The 16,301-nt window shown below is 42.0% G+C and overlaps 2 protein-coding genes across 2 annotated transcripts in view; both read left to right on the top strand.

Annotated features, from left to right (window-relative positions):
* Positions 1-8,930, top strand: part of Fancm (FA complementation group M) — a 44,528-nt gene extending 35,598 nt beyond the window's left edge. Inside the window, exons 21-27 of the mRNA XM_050180287.2 lie at positions 458-886; positions 1,737-1,796; positions 2,805-3,043; positions 5,114-5,193; positions 6,092-6,186; positions 6,252-6,346; positions 8,009-8,930. Of these exons, the coding sequence (XP_050036244.1) occupies positions 458-886; positions 1,737-1,796; positions 2,805-3,043; positions 5,114-5,193; positions 6,092-6,186; positions 6,252-6,346; positions 8,009-8,096 (1,086 nt within the window). The 3' untranslated portion in view covers positions 8,097-8,930. The remainder of the gene's footprint in view (positions 1-457; positions 887-1,736; positions 1,797-2,804; positions 3,044-5,113; positions 5,194-6,091; positions 6,187-6,251; positions 6,347-8,008) is intronic.
* Positions 8,931-10,111: 1,181 nt separating this feature from the next.
* On the top strand, positions 10,112-16,215 carry LOC126533083 (uridine diphosphate glucose pyrophosphatase NUDT14-like). Its single transcript, XM_050180304.3, has 5 exons — positions 10,112-10,349; positions 10,449-10,492; positions 10,642-10,706; positions 11,573-11,789; positions 15,519-16,215. Exons 1-5 carry the CDS (start codon positions 10,143-10,145, stop codon positions 15,745-15,747), a joined length of 762 nt encoding a protein of 253 aa, XP_050036261.1. The 5' UTR covers positions 10,112-10,142; the 3' UTR covers positions 15,748-16,215.
* The last annotated feature ends 86 nt before the right edge of the window (positions 16,216-16,301 follow it).

Here is a 16,301-nt window from a genome sequence, read left to right on the forward strand (position 1 = left end):
TTCGCTGAGATCCTGTAAGCAGCTCAACTAACTTCGGTTAACACATATTGCAATAGAATGGGAGGAGTGCATGTATGCAAGAAAAGCAGCATCAGTTTGATAAGCATGCTTGCAGGTTAGCCTCCATTGTTCTTTTTTTTTTTACATGTATCGCAGATGCTCAGCATAATGACGGAAAGCAGTACATAGAAAAACTGGCATCAGCTTATGCTTTGCACGAACTCAGTCTCTACTTTGGGACTACCTGACGCTTCATAAAGTATGTATGCCTGTTTGTGTGCATACGATGAAGAACAATAAACTTTAACTAGTTAAAATTTTGAACATCAGCTCAATGTCGTGGGGCACTAACGTTGGAAAGTTCGCCAAATGCCATCAGCCAGGACCATGCATTGTGTTATGACACTCTGTTAATGTTCGCACAATTGTCATATTTGTCTTGTTTTTCTGGGTACAGCTCGAAGAAGAATTGCCTGTGCGTAGTCGGGTGAAGACGAGGCAGCGCAAGAGGAGAATTCAAATATCTTCCGCCAGTGAAGAGGAGTCGTGCCACACAAATTTTGACGTGAAAAGCCAGAAAGATACCATTGGCAGTGCTGTCAGGGACAAACACCAGGGCAAGGAGTTTGCCAAGCTAGCTTTGGAAGGTTCTAGGCGTGCCACCACTGCATCTGAGATATCGGGCTGCGCGCTAGCTGACCTTCCAGGAAGCCAGATGGCCAACTCAACATCCACGTCAGGAGCCTCCAGAGTGTTGTCAAGGGAAGAGCGACTGCGACTTCAGAAGATCCGGCAGGAGGAATTTCGCAGGATGCACATGGCAAGTCTCCTGGACAAGACAAGCCCCTCAACAGACGCTGTCTGTCAGCCGTCTGTAGACGCACAGGTATGCTTTGCTGATGCTGTTTGACTGCTAGAAGAGTTGACTGTTGGGCTAGTTGGTCGTCCATATTTGAAGTAGTAGCTTAGCGCAAAAAAACCACAGACACAAGGAAGACAGACAAGGACAAGCGCTTGTCCTTGTCTGTCTTCCTTGTGTCTGTGGTTTTTTTGCGCTAAGCTACTACTTCAAATATGTTTGACTGCAACTGGCTGAAAGCGATACTAGTGAAGTGTGCCATAACAATGACTCATGCATTTAGAATGGAAACAGTGAAAAGGCGCATGCCGTCTGTCTCTCTTTCTTGTCCCATCTTTGTACTGTTTCCATTCTAAATACGTACAATGTACCAACTAGGCAAACAGCAAACTCTCTTGGAGATAACTCCTGTTCAGCTAATGTGCTATCTTCAATTCCCCTGATCAGATATTTGTGAAATGTGTAAATGCGGTTGAACAACAACTGGACTGAGTTGAATGAAATTCGTTTCCCTCAAAAGACAAAAAACTAAACTTGCCAACTGTTGGCAGCAGAAAATTTATTTGGGGCCTCAAATTATTTACGAAGATTACAAAATATAGGTATCTATTTGTTTGATCACCGATACCCTTAAAGATTCTTGTCTCAATCTTAGTTTAATAAGCACTTTTTAATTCTGGTTATGCTGTCGTAGTTTCAAGATTTGTAAAAGCATACTGGGAGGGTGCTTGAACTTGGGCTACGATATAGGTACATCTTGCAAAAGAAGTTGAGAGGACTTTTTGATTTGGCACATAACTTGCTTGTACTAATACTGATCGATTTCACCATTTATATTGTGTTTTAAAGGGAGTGTAATGCTTAATGCTCTTTCTAGGTTCATATTGACAACACCATCACGATTATAGTGGACACCAGAGAGATAGCATCAGGAACGGTAAGCATAGCATTCTTCATGCTCCTGTCAAGGTATCGATTGACCCCATGTTAATTACACTACAAACCTACTTTCGTAAGTTATTTGAAGAAGCGCTGAATGACGAGACAAGGAAAGACAACACAAAGGCGCGGTTTTGTCACCTTTGTGCACTCTTATGTTGTCTTTCTTTTTCTTGTTGTTTAGCACTCCTCCAAATAAGTTTCAGGATGCACCAACAAGCTCAATTTTAAACCCTCCTACTCTTATAGTTGCTTCGGTATGACAGCACTTGGAATCTGCAGTCCTTATATGGTGTATAATATTGATCTATGCACTGTCACAAAATTTACAATTTCATCCAAGTTTTAAAGCAGTGACAGCAATAGCTGAGGAAAGAGCTGGTTAGCATATTGCAGTGCATGCAGTTTAGCACCATGTTTTGGGCCGTTACTTGCTTATTTGTCCAGAGTAAATCAGATGTACAGATTGTCTCAGGCAATGCCAAACAAAAAAAGTTAATAAATTTTGCTGAAATGCAACAGTGGCGTCATCTTTCACAGTTATAGCAAAACACAGCAGGCAGCCTGTTTCACCTTAACAGTGACATGTGATGCAATCGTTCCATTGCAGTGAAATGACATGCTTTGTCAGGTATCACTGCAAATGAGGCGTACTTTTGGTTTATTCTGGACGAAACAGGCAATAAATGCAACCAGCATAGTATTTTAAACAGCATGCATCATACTATGTGGGATAGAAGTTATATAAAGGGATAAAGTGCTTCAGAAATGCTGGCCACCTCTCGAAACGTTGCCCAGCCTTTGTGAGGCACTTTATCCCTGTTTATGTAACTTATATCCCACAGTGTGCTACTCCATCTGTCGGTCCCTTTCTTGACTCTGCATCACACTATGCCAACTCTGTGAGAAATTTGAGCACAAACTAGCAATTGGTTGAGCTGGAAAAGTAATGCACACCTGGTGCTTTTATTAAAGCAACATTCTGTCCATTTGTTTTCTCCTACAGGCACTTGTGTCAGCGCTGCGTGCCTCCAAAAATGTACGAGTGGAGGTCTTCTCCCTCTCGGTCGGAAGTCTTGTCGTGGGCCGTAGGTGCTGTGTGTTGCGCAAGGCCTTGGCTGACTTCGGCAATCCCCAGAACAGCTCGCGCCTTGTGGCTGAAGTGAGGCATCTGTTTGAGCTCTATGATCGGCCGTGCATCATCCTCGAGAGGCCGCAACGGGTCAAGCCTGGCGAGCGACCATTGTGAGCTTGCCACTTTCTATAGCACTGTTGTCCACGGAGAGTCATCCTGAACTTGGGCCATTAGTGTTGCTGTGGCAATTAGGTGAAAAAAAATGAATGTATAATTTACAATTACACTTTCTTGAAGTGTTTTGATTGATTGATTGATTGATTGATTGATTGATTGATTGATTGATTGATTGATTGATTGATTGATTGAAAAAAAAATGATAGTCCTAAGAGTGGATGCTTGAGCTTGTTGGTACTGCATTGCTACAACTAAAAGTGTGATACACACAGACGCAGAGACTGAACTAAACACTGCCACTCCTGGGGAGAGCACTGTGGTGTTTAGCTCTGTCTCAAAGTTTCTGTTTTTTTCACACTCTTGGTTTTTGGGGAATCCTACTTTTGTTAGGCTGGAAAGAGGTGGCTACAGTTTGTCTCTACAGACAACTTGAGTTTAATTGGGATTGTTTATTTCAGCTTTCTTCTTGATTCAGCCACATTTAAAAGTCAGAGTGTATACTTTCCTCTGTAAACATTGTTAAAATGAAGCTTGCTTTAGATACTGTACCTGGTGTACTTCGTGGTAGTCTGGCGCTTCTCAAGCACAGCGTACACCATGCATACACTGTGCAGAACACTTAAGTCAAACACAATAGACTCGAGCTTCGATGCATCAATCACACCAAGCAACATGCTCACGTGGAAGTGTTCACGGAAAATCATGTGGTAAAAATCCGAATGGTGGTGAGACGAGATCACCAGAGATGCCTAGGCAGACCTCTGAAGAAGTGGAAAGCCGAAAGAGAACATCAGGTCTATGCAGCAAAAAACGTCGGGCAACAACATCAGGCAAACATCTCGATAGCTTCACATTCTTGTGTTTTCAGCACAGACATTGGACCTGTGCAAATTTTTTCATTAGAACTAATTTTTTACATTTGGCCAGCATCGAATCAATGCATAGTGACTGTACTTTGTTTTGCTGAAGTTGACACACACGGAAGCTGCAGCTGATGGTCCACTTCAAGATCTGAAGCATCTTATGTTCATGAGCAACAAGCCATTCAACGAGATTGGCACTTCCTCCAATCCATTTGGCAGTCTTGCTGTTGTGCCAATTTTTGATTTTTTAGGCAAGCTGAGCATCATAGCACATGGCAAGATAGTACTGTTTACAGTATTGTTCACATTTCGTAGTCCAACCACACTTCACCTTTCTTGACGTGGCCCTCAATGTAGAGGCTTTCAAGTGAAGTTGCATTTTATGTACTCAATGTGCACATAAAATGCAACCTCGTTCATATGTTCATGTGCTTGTGTGTGCATTGAGCACATAGGTAATTGTCACGAAATATCTATCACCTAACTTTCTATGGCTATCGCCTCGTATGCGTGAAGAAATCTTGTACCAACATAATGTGTTCAACATTACATATAGAAATAAGATGTTGCAGCAGAAAAAGACAAAACAAAAACAAACGTACATTGTGTTGATGTTGCCAATTCCAGTTCACAAGAGCACCCCTGAATAATCTTATTCATTCAAATGTGGAATTATAGCTAAGCTGGGTCCTTAATAATCAAAGAAATTAACAAGCTACATCTTGAGTAGAAACAGCGCAACAAGACAGGACGTGAGAAAATGACAGGTGATTGTCTGTCCTTTTCTCGTGTCCTGTTATTTTGCACTGTTTGCGCTCAAGTCATGAATTAGCCAGCCCAAATGCACACATTTCTGAAGGTGCATCCACCAGTCTATGGTCACTGCTAGATTTCTGTTGTTTTGTAACAACTATAAATACTGCACCTCAAGGCATGTCTTTTTTCAGTCAATGTTCTCATTTGGATCTTTGAGCTTTGCTAATGTGTTGCCACTTCATTTTTGAAAAGCTCTATTCTTCCAACATGTTTCTCTTGAGATGTGGAAAATTCAAGCGAAAGTCAAGCTTAATTCATAAAGCTCATTTAATCTCATGCGACACTACTATAGGGGAGCCACATATCCACACTCTTTTGCATTTGATATCCTTGCCCATTGTTTAATGATTCCATTCTTTGCTTTTGTTTCATCCATGGCTTTAGCAAGAGAACGAAGTACTTTGACAACATGTTGATGTTCCTGAACTCCACACATGCCAAGGTGTTCTTCTCAGGATCTCAAGGTAGGTGATTGAAGATGGAACTTAGAATATTCATGCATACTTCCTCCTAGCTACTGTGTAAAGCTATGGAAAGAAGAATGATAGGTGTAACATTAAGGGATAAGAAAAGAGCTGATTGGGTGAGGGAACAAACGCGAGTTAATCATATCTTAGTTGAAATCAAGAAAAAGAAATGGGCATAGGCAGGACACGTAATGAGGAGGGAAGATAACCGATGGTCATTAAGTGTTACGGAATGGATTCCAAGGGAAGGGAAGCGTAGCAGAGGGCGGCAGAAAGTTAGGTGGGCGGTTGAGATCAAGAAGTTTGCAGGGACAACATAGCCACAATTAGTACATGACCGGGGTAGTTGGAGAAGTATGGGAGAGGCCTTTGCCCTGCAGTAGGCGTAACCAGGCTGATGATGATGACTGTGTAAAGCAATGTTACACAGTCAGAAAGGCGATTACAAGCTTGATATTGAATAACGCTTTGGTGTGCTTCTTGTACGGCTGCAGTCCCTGTATAGAAATTTCCTTCACAGTCATACATTGATACAATAAACGCGGGTATAACAAATTATTGGATAAATAGAAGTAAAACTAAAATGTTTCTTGCTGACATCAGCTTATAATAAATATCAGATAAAATGAAGGTATTTTCATTTTAAATCCACCTTCGGATGCAGTTGAAAAAGGTAATTGCTGTGATAGAATGAACGGTTCACATATCAGTGACGTGAAAGACAATGATATGCTTGAACCTTGTTATAAACAAGTTGCATCTGACATGAATGTGAACTGTCTGTTCGGTCACAGCAATTAGTTTTTCAATCTCATAAATTAGGCTCGTCATGTGCAGACTGGTACGTTCGTGATCTTTCCATGAATTGTGTCGTTTTTTGTTTCACTTCTTTCAGCAAACACGGCCAAACTTGTTCTCGCCCTTGCGAAAAAAGAACACCAAAAGGGCATGGCACTTGCATCACCTGAATGCCTTCAGCACAAGAATCACGTTAGTAAACACGTTGCCCATTGTCCGCACGCGAGCAGGGCGTGACATGTTGCTATCATTTCCAGGTCGTGCAATTCTACCTTGCATTCCCAAAAGTCAGCTTGGCAACTGCAATCAGCTTGACCTCCACATATCCCTCTGTACGCAGTCTTGTTAAAAGGTGAGAAACAGCAATGAGTCTCAGTTTTGCAATGAAATTTGATTGATGGCGAAATAAACAGGGACAGAGAAAGGTGGTGCTGTTAATTATGGACCAGTACCATCTTGGCCAATTTGCGACTCTTCTAAACAGATTGAAGTTGTTATGCGACTACAACCGCACAAAATCATAAACTGTGGCACCGCAAGTGTCGATGGCCAAAAATGCCATGGTTTAGAATGTCAGTAGCTGTCTGAGGAGCCAAAAACCATAGCACAATGAGAACTGAAGGGAATGTCTGGAGTGATATGTGGGTATAATTATGAGTGTGGGTGTTAATTACCATATTTACTTGCATATTGCTCACATTTTTTCATGAAAAATTGATGCGAACTGGGGGTTGCAATAGTTACATTGAGAAATTTTCCAAGGTAATGTTCCAGGTGATAATAAAAAACCCAAGTGGCTGTAAATGTGGGTTTTCACACAAGTCACTGTAAGTTCAATAAAAAAAATTACTTCCAAACAGTACTTACCATTGTAATAAGAGCAGATTCTACACAAGCCAATACTGCAGAGGTCCTTTATTTGCTAAAGTAATTGCTAAAAGTTACCATTTCTAAAAGTTATCAGGTTACATGGTGAAATTGTGCATGCGTTGTTTGCATTTTGCATGCTTTCTGCATTTTTTGTCACTGGATTAGGAGAACATTGAGTGCATGCACTTTATGTACTTCTATGGCCGAAAAGGTTCAGAAAGGAAATTGTAGAAACTTCGGCACGGCTGCTATGCGTGATCATCATCACCAGATGGAACAAACAGAAGACAGTCACTGCAGCAATTTTTGAAGGTGCGATGATTACTGAAGGGAAAAAAAATTTTAATTTTGGATGGCCGATGAGGGGTGTGCAAGCATTATGCGAGCAAATATGGTGTGTTATGGAAATCATTGAAGTCTCATTAATTTCTTCACTGGGCCATTGGTCATTGTTAAAGTGTGTTCACAAGGGGTTAATAGTTCCACTAACACTTTCACTGAAAATTGTGTCGCAATTTCTTGAGCTTGCACAAGCCTGCCAGTTTGCCTTTATGTCATTTAACTTGTTTGCCTCTATAAATGTGGTATTTCCTCTGTCAATAGGTTATAGGTAGTAGAATGTTCTAAATTGTTACTTTTAAGAAAAGTTAGCTATCCCTTTTACAAGCATGTTTATTGTTCTGTTAAGCATTTATGCCTTGTCATGAAGAAAAGCATGTGTTTTAGTTTCATGACCAGTTTACCATGATATTTTTGAGTTTACCATGATATTTTTGACCAGTTGACCATGATATACCACGTGACATTTTCAAATCTCAATTACTCAAAAGAAAGAAAGAAAAGCAAAATAGGATGCTTCACGGTGTTGAGCGAAAAACTATGGTAAGTTATTGAAATCTACTGGCTGCAAGTAGGGGATGTATTGCGTCCCTTGACATACAGGTAGTGCACTTACTCTGAAACAACATAAACATGTGTTCATCTGGAAGAATGGTATCACTTTGTCTTTTGCCCCTCTTGGGGTTTAGGAAACGTCTGCTCCTAGATAATGTTGAATGAACTTCTTACCTTACTTACTGCCATATCTCTTATAGCACACCTGCTTCTTTCTTTTTATTATTTTTTTTTTCCTTTCTCTTTCTAGTTCAGTGGAGGAGATTCAAGAGCGACTCAAGATATCTGAAACCCGTGCCAAAGCCATTCTTGACTTTTGTAATGTGTCTGCCGTTTGAATGGGTATTTCAGGATGACCATGTCGTCTGCTGTGCTGTATGGTAGTCCTTATCGTAGAATGTTTATATATATATATATATATATATATATATATATATATATATATATGTTGCTTTCATGACAGCTTGTTGTGAAGGGTTTGCCTCAGGCCACACATATGATGCTTGTCCAGTTTCCGGCTTGGGAGCTGTTTTCAAAGTTGGCATTGAGTATGACATGTTTCAAGGGTCACACAAGCCCATATCAGCCTTTTTTATGAAGTTTTGTTTGTGACTGACGTAACTTGTCCTTCCACTTTTGACGTTAACCGTAGGCCAATGTTGGCATTATGTTTGAACATTTTCTAATCATGCAAAATGTGATATAAAGTTGACAGTGGTGTTTTTGACCTACAAAAGCCAGCAGTATTGTTAACAGTATTTAGAATGTAGCAAGTGCTGAGGCCGTATGTGTCAAAAGCCTGTGTATCAGAATACCTGTGAATATAGTGGTTGTGCTGTGGCCCTACAGCATTAAAGGGAGAGTAGGATTATATCTCTGTAAGTTGTTATTGTTTTCAATCAGTGTACATAGAACTGTTTGTATGCTCAAAATATTGCTGAATATTTTGTGGGACCATTCATCTCGCCTTGTTGGTAAAAGCAATTGAAATAAAACAAAACGATGTAACTTGGGATATTTGTGAAGTCTTGTTTGAGTTTTTGTGTCTATGATCTGCAGTGCTCTGCAACCTTTATTGGTAGTTAGGATTGAGAGACAATGATGATATTATCTTAGCAATCTTAGCAACATTTGAGTTATTTATCATAGCAAATAAATTTCTATGGAAAAGATTTGTCTCTCTCTCTCTTTTTTTCTCTTATTAGAAATTCAGTCATTTTCATGACTGTGACTTTTTCTTACATTTCTTTTTTAGTACATTTCCCACTCTGTGGACGCAGGTATGTATTGTGTGCCATTACACTTATTAATGCTTTCAGGTGCTGTGTATGCAATTGTGTACACCAATATAGTGCATCAACAGCAAAACCAGTGACAAAAGTAATTATATTTAAAATGCGTTGCGTACGTATTGAAACACTTCTGATTAGAATGGCGCTGCAAGTTTGAATAACATTCAAAATATTTCAGTAAAACAAGTGGGAAGGTTGACGGTTGTGACAAAACTCCATAAAGTATGTAAAATTCTTAATCTGTTCTGCAGCTGTGCGCTTATTGTGATATTGAAGATGCAAGAAAACCGGTGAAAGTAAGTTTTCAATCAACAGAATTAGTTTGCTCCTGAAACGGTTACGTGGGCTTGTATTTAACAAGCGAACGGATGTTATAAGGGTAATAGTTTGGGCAAAGTCTCAATTAAATGTCATACTTCTACAACGTTTAACGCCTGCATAATTTACCGCGAGCTGCGCCGTGTAAAAACTTTCTCTACGTATATCAGCGTTCCGCTTTAGTCGCTTTAATTAGCGCAAAGTCCAATTGCATGCATTTTTGTACTGTGACACGAGTTTCATTTGTTAGTAGTGAGTTGAATATCTGGCTTCAGGATATTACGTATGTCATAATTAAAGATTTAAGATGGTGTAATGACGTCGAGAAGACGCGCACAATAACGTACGCTAATCGTTGTACTAAAGAAACATCGAAACGCGTACGCTTTCGTCGTTACGGAGTGTTTACTTTGTATCACTGCCTTTTGAATGGCGTTGCCCAATTGCTATAACTGCGTGCTGTCTGTGTCTGTTCTCTTTCTTGTTTAATCATTCAAGAGTTAAAAAAAACAGCATCAATCACTTGTGCCGGAACGGCACAACAGAAACTTGGCAGCGGACGACGTTTTAGTTCAAAGTGTACCTACCTGGGGCGGGTTGGTAGTTTCATCGCGCGTGGTGCCTAATATAAATATGATGGTTGCGTAAAATAGGTCCTCATTGCAAATAATGCGACTTTTATGCATGTCCCTTTCCGCATTCACTAACCGTTCTTATGAAAAACAAATGTTAAAATTAACCTTACTAAGCTAGCGGTGGTGTGTCGTGGTGGCGATGATCAACGGGGGTCGATGCTGGCGGGCTGTAGCTTGGCCGCGGTCCATCAAATTGATAGTTTCGGGCGTTCCCGCCAGCGTCAATTCCGCGAGCAGACGTTCTTTTTCCACTTCCGAGATAGTTATGGATAAAATCGACGACGTACGAGTTACGGAACTCACGAATTCCGCGTACATCAAGCCTACGCGGCTGCTTTTCAAGCAGGTGAGCTGATCTCGCCAGCCTCGTAAAGCATGTGTGGCCATGTATCTATGATGCTTTCCTAATTGATTTATTCTCGTTCCCTGTGCCTCTAATCCGCAGAACGGGAGGCAAAGGATATGGGACCTCATGAAGAGTCACGACAGGTTTGTGTAACAATCTGCTTTATTTTCACCTTACATATATATCTCACGTGATTCGCTTTAGTACCTAGCTTGATTGGGCACGTGACGAAATTTATGCTTGACCACACACATACGTCTAACGGGATGTGAATGTTTCCTTTCGTCCTCAGCGTCTCGGCCGTTATTTACAACAAAAGCAGGGATGTCCTTGTATTCGTCAGGCAGTTCCGACCTGGTGAGTATCATTAAAATCTACGACGCAATCGTTTCCCGGAAATAGTCGCCTTTCGTCCATAGTTGCATAGTCTTAGCTGTCCATGGACACTTGCTCGCGTCAGCGTGCAGTGCGAAACTAAAAAGAAATTGTAAGAAAGGCATTTGCTCATCTTTCTTGTGACACCGAAAACTGAAACCATATGTAATGTCGTCTGCTACTGATCGAGAAGGTAGGAGGAGTATGCTAGGTTATAGTTATAGTTCCTTCTTTAATAACCGAGTTTCTCTGTGAGGTCTAAGCAATGGGAAAGTTATGTCTGCAGTTAAGTTTTCTGGTATACATATATATGACCTGAGCCGCTGGAATTGTAATTATAGCTGTCTCATTAATTAAGCCATTAAGAGACTCCCAGCTTCATCGTGCCTTGATGTATTGTTCCTTCCAAAAAAATTCGTGATAACCTTTGACTGCTTTTATTTCTTTGTGTATTGACTTGAAAGCACCTGCTAGTTGGTTATTCATTATAAAGCAGGAACAGCCTTATGAACAAAAACAATTAACGCAAATTAAGACACGCTGTGTGTCGTCTTTCTATGAGCCTTCGGCTTGTTCCTGGCCTTATAGTGCTGCGTGTTGGCTTTTTATGTGTTTTTGTCCTTGTCTTTAGCGCTGTTCTTGCATTCCTGATTCTTTCTGATGATAGTAAAACATGCTGCCATGTGCGAACCTTGTGTGAGGTATTTTGCTGTGCTCAAATACATGTTATAGAACAGGAACGCTTTTGCCTTTTCTTCACTGCAAGTGGCAGGAGTGATTCTCCAGATAAGTATACATTGTCTCGTCGCTGAAATGTGCTTGCAAATAAATTCTTGCACTTTTTCCAGCTGTATACTATGGTCAGATTCCAACACATGAGGTTGCTTCTGGCAAGCCCATTGACACGACCAAGTATCCAGGAACAATGGGTCTGACACTCGAGCTGTGTGCGGGCATCATTGACAATGAGAAACTGTCGTCTGCTGAAACGATGCGTGAAGAGATAAAGGAAGAGTGCGGTTACAATGTGCCCTTGACCAGCATACAGCGGGTCACATCATTCAGGTATAGCCACCTCCTATTAGCACTGGTGCTATTTGGCCTGATTTGTGGGTGCCAGTGTCTCTCAACATTCATATAGCACTGTACATCCAAGAAATGCCTTAAGGTGACAGCGCCACTAGTTGGTCCATGTCACTTGAATCATTTTGTAATGTCGGTGCTACTTGTGGCACCGGCACAAAAAATACTGGTAAAGCCTAAGTGCAGTGAAATTTCACTATGGCTAAATTGGCTCTGCGCAGGTAATTAACATACATGTTATTGAAGCAATCTTGGCAAAGCTGCAGGGCTAGTAGCTGTCTAATTTCATTATTAGAAGCCATTAAATAGCACATAAGCAGACAACACGTGCACCTGGTGGTAAGCAGGTGAAACACAAGTCCCAGCATGTTGCTAGGGTGTCTAGAAGGGGAGGTGTGAATACCAGCGGCGAAAACGTGACCCCACAGCGCACCGATGCCGCGGGGCGGCGCTGTTGACCGAGGCGCGGGAAGCAGGCAGCCGAAATGAGCGCCTCGCCAGCCTCGCGTCGGCTGCATCTCTAGCACCAAAGTGAAAGTGAGCCCGTTTCAAGTATCGCGCGCTTTCTGCGAGCGTCAAAGAATGAATCTTTACCATGAAAACGATGTTATGTCAGCCCACATCATTACTCCTGTGAAATTTTAAGGGCCCAGTTCGCACTGTATCGAGATTCAAGCGCGTTTTGTCTGTGCACATTTCGTGAAGCAGCTCAGGGTGTTAGGGGCTAGTGGGGGGCTTCAAAATAATTTTGACCACTTCGGGTTCTTTAACACGCACTGGCATCATACGGCACACAGGCATCATATGGCGCCTTGCATTTTGCCTCTCTGAAAATGCGACCGTCGTCCTCGAGATCAGCAGTCAATCACCCTATGCGTGATGCACGCATAGTCAATCACCCTATGCAATCACCCTATGACGTAGTCACGTACAGTGGTCAATCACCCTATGCGTATCAGGTAATGTCTGCAGATTAAGAGGCATTACCTGATAATTCGTCTCGACGTATTTACAAATCACTTTCTGTCTGCACTTGTACACCTGTAGCATGTAATTTTGACGCTCATATAAGCAATTTCTCATGATTACAGACAGTGCAACAACAGATCTGGTCATGAAATCGTTTATTTACAAGTGAGGAAAAAAATTGTCATAACTTTACAACACACAAGGTTCCAGTGTTTTCCGTTTCTTCTCACTGCCCGTAAACGTACAACTGAGGCTGTCAGGGTAGCAGAATGGTCCAGGCAACCAATTTTTGGCACATCACGAATTGACTGCAAAATTTCGGCCACAGCTTTGTCATGCAAGTGTGTTACACTGAATGAACGAGTGAGTTTCTTTTCAGGGGCATTGACCAGCTAGCTTTATAGAACGATTCTGAGGGATATAAAATTCCCCCAAGGTCCCGCTCTTTGGATGCCTCTGATGGAAGTTCTCTGGGGATATTGCCTTTATCACTAAGACATGCTGCTTTGCAGTCTTCACAATGTGTGGGAAAAACACGCCTTCTCGCCACATAACCTGCAATGTAATAAACTAGCCGTGCGTCGCTGCGGTGCTCTGCATAACTTTGGTGGCCCAAAGCCACTTGCACGGCATCAGTTGGCACAGCCTTCACGCTGTCTTCACTGTGGCTTTCTTGTTCAGCCAGCACCTCTTCAACAGATAACAAAAACTCCAGGACATGCGACGACACATTGCCGTCCTTGGGGCTCCTTGCTAGGCTTTAGAAGCTTAGACACCTGGATGTGCATAAGCAACATTTGTTACATAAGCATGCCGAACTTCTGCAAAACATAGGTACTATTGACCAAGCTTGCACGTATACATACCTTATGACTAGAATGAATTGAGCTGGGGTAGGATGATTGTTTGCCCCACTCGCTTGTCTCACAACACCAAAACATTGCTATAGGCGGTCTTGGCTCAGTTTCGATGTCATCATGTACATGAAGTCAGCGTTTTCTGCAATGTACTTTTGAAGGTGTTGTTGAATGGATGGTCATCCTCAGCCCCTCAGAAGCACTGTTATTAAGAAAGCCAAGCCCTTTGGAGTAAGCCTCCCATTCATCAAGAAACGGAAGAGTTTCAAAGGTGGCGTCTTTCTTGCTGCCCTGTCTAAAATACCAAAGACAACAATCATGCGCCATTTTGAGAGAAAAACTATGTTAAAATGACCTCATGACTTCTGCAGAGAACCTCGATGTCATAACTTCAATAAGCCTGGCCTGGCCCTTGGGATCGCTCGATCCCATTTGGCAAACGTTTGTTTGCAGGCAGGGGCACGGAAGAGATACTTTTTCTGAGGTTTTCCTGCACCCAGTATCACATCCAGGCACAAAGCGCCAACGCTCCGTCTTTTTTTTCACTGCCGACTGCATCTCACCCTTGAGTGACAGATTGTCACGAGGAACCCTCCAAAAGAGGCGACGAGACCAACTGACAGCGGAGGCACGGAGGCGCAGGCCAGCGCCGGCTACAAGTACCCCCGCCGCGAGCGGCAGCGCCACATTTCCCCTGGTGGCATCGGTGCGCAAGGGGATCACGCGCGCCAGAAGGAAAGCGCCGCCGGTATTCACACCTCCCCTTCTAGCCACCCTAATGTTGCCTAATCTCAGAGGTCATGCCTTGGGGCCGCACTGGTTCTCACTGTTCTAGGTCGTGTCACTTTCGGTGAGCAGTAATCGCAGCATTTTTTCTTAGGAGATTGAGACCAACAGTCATGGAGGAACAAAAAAACTAGGAGGGAGCATGACATTTGGTAGCTAGCCTAGGCAAGCTATAATCTGACGCCACCCCTCCCTTTTTTTGGGGCCGATCGGCGGGTTGTCTCTTGGGAAGTAGGCCCTTCATCACTGCTGGACCTTATAAGGCATTGTTTGGTTCACAGTGCCTATTAGTGATGTCATTATCACAACTGGTCTTCGTCTACCGCTCTACTCTCCTCTATATTCCATGTGCACTTGCACAACTGGTCTTCGTCTACCGCTCTACTCTCCTCTATATTCCATGTGCACTTGATTGATAGCAATCGCCACTTGTCTATTGCATGGTAAGGGCCCTATTTCCCATAAGCCTTTTCATTATATTTTTTATGGCTGGGCTTTAAAATTTTCGTGTGATGCTCCCTCCTAGTATATTTTGCTTCCGCCATGGCAACAGCATACTGTTCACAGCTGTCTTAATTTGCCCTGAGTATTTTTAGGTACGATTATTTAGCCAGTTTAGTTATCCATATCATTAAATATTCATTAAATAGCATAGGTTTGATTGTAAACATTGTAGATTGTACTCAGAAATGACCACTGAAGTTCCTCTTAAGGCGTTCTATTTTGCAGGGTTCTTTTTTCTGGTTTTCGAAGAAATTTAGCCCATAATATAGGAAAAAAGTTTCACTACTTGCTTGTGCATCTCATTTACAGTGCTCTTCATTGTATTTACAATGGATGAAGCTTGCATGCATAACTGAACTGAGGCAATTAGCTATCTTTCACACTTCAAAAAATAGTCTACCTAGGTAACTCAGAATGGCTTAGGGCAGTAGGCCTGGGCATCAGTGGTCTAAGCGTACCTTTCGCTTTCTTAAACCTTAGTTCAAATTATATGAAGCACCCAGTATGCTAATATTTTTAAACATATGTGGCTTTCTATCGAGGCAGAAATTTTATTTGTGGATCCTAACCCTTTATTTATTGGTATTGCTTTCAGATCTGGTGTTGGGATCCTTGGTGCAAAGCAGGAGCTGTTTTACGTCGAAGTGACCGACGACATGAAGCAAACCGCTGGTGGTGGTGTTGAAGAACAAGGCGAAATGATCGATGTGGTTGAGCTAACCAAAGCCGAAGCCAAGAAGATGTTGTTTGATGAGAGCATCATGCGGCCCCCTGCTCTGCTCTTTGGCATTACATGGTTCTTAGAAGTCAAGTCGAAGCAATAGAAAGGACTTTGTTATTGTATATAAATTAGTTCTCTATGATTTACATCTTTATATTTGATGTGCTGGCTGGAACTTTGACCCGCGGTGCATTCATTATTAAGTGCATATAATCACTGGCGAAGGAGGCTGATGAGAGCACTACATGAAGTCCTATACGTACCTGCAATCATGGTGTTACTTGCTTCTTAGAAGCTGTTAAATGAAAATTTTCCTTTCCACTGTAGTCATATATGCACTACTTTAGCATTCTGCCGTGGTAAGTCATTTGTGCTCAACCACTGATGCTAAATACTGTCGCACTTGAAACAGCATAGCGTCAGAATATATTTAGTCACGATTACATGCACATTTTTACTCTCCACATTTTGCCGACGCTTGGGCCCAACATGATTTCATTATGAGATCTGCATCAGTATTCCACATCATTACAAGATGCAAGAGTGCAATAAAAATGTTGCATGAACATGAGTTCCTTTTCTTCAGTTTGATCAAGTGGTTGAATGAGGAAGCCTCAGGCTGGAGTTTTTTTGACGAAGTTATATATGTTACTTGGT

The sequence above is a fragment of the Dermacentor andersoni genome, chromosome 7 (assembly GCF_023375885.2).
Source record: "Dermacentor andersoni chromosome 7, qqDerAnde1_hic_scaffold, whole genome shotgun sequence".
Taxonomy (NCBI): Eukaryota; Metazoa; Arthropoda; class Arachnida; order Ixodida; family Ixodidae; genus Dermacentor; species Dermacentor andersoni.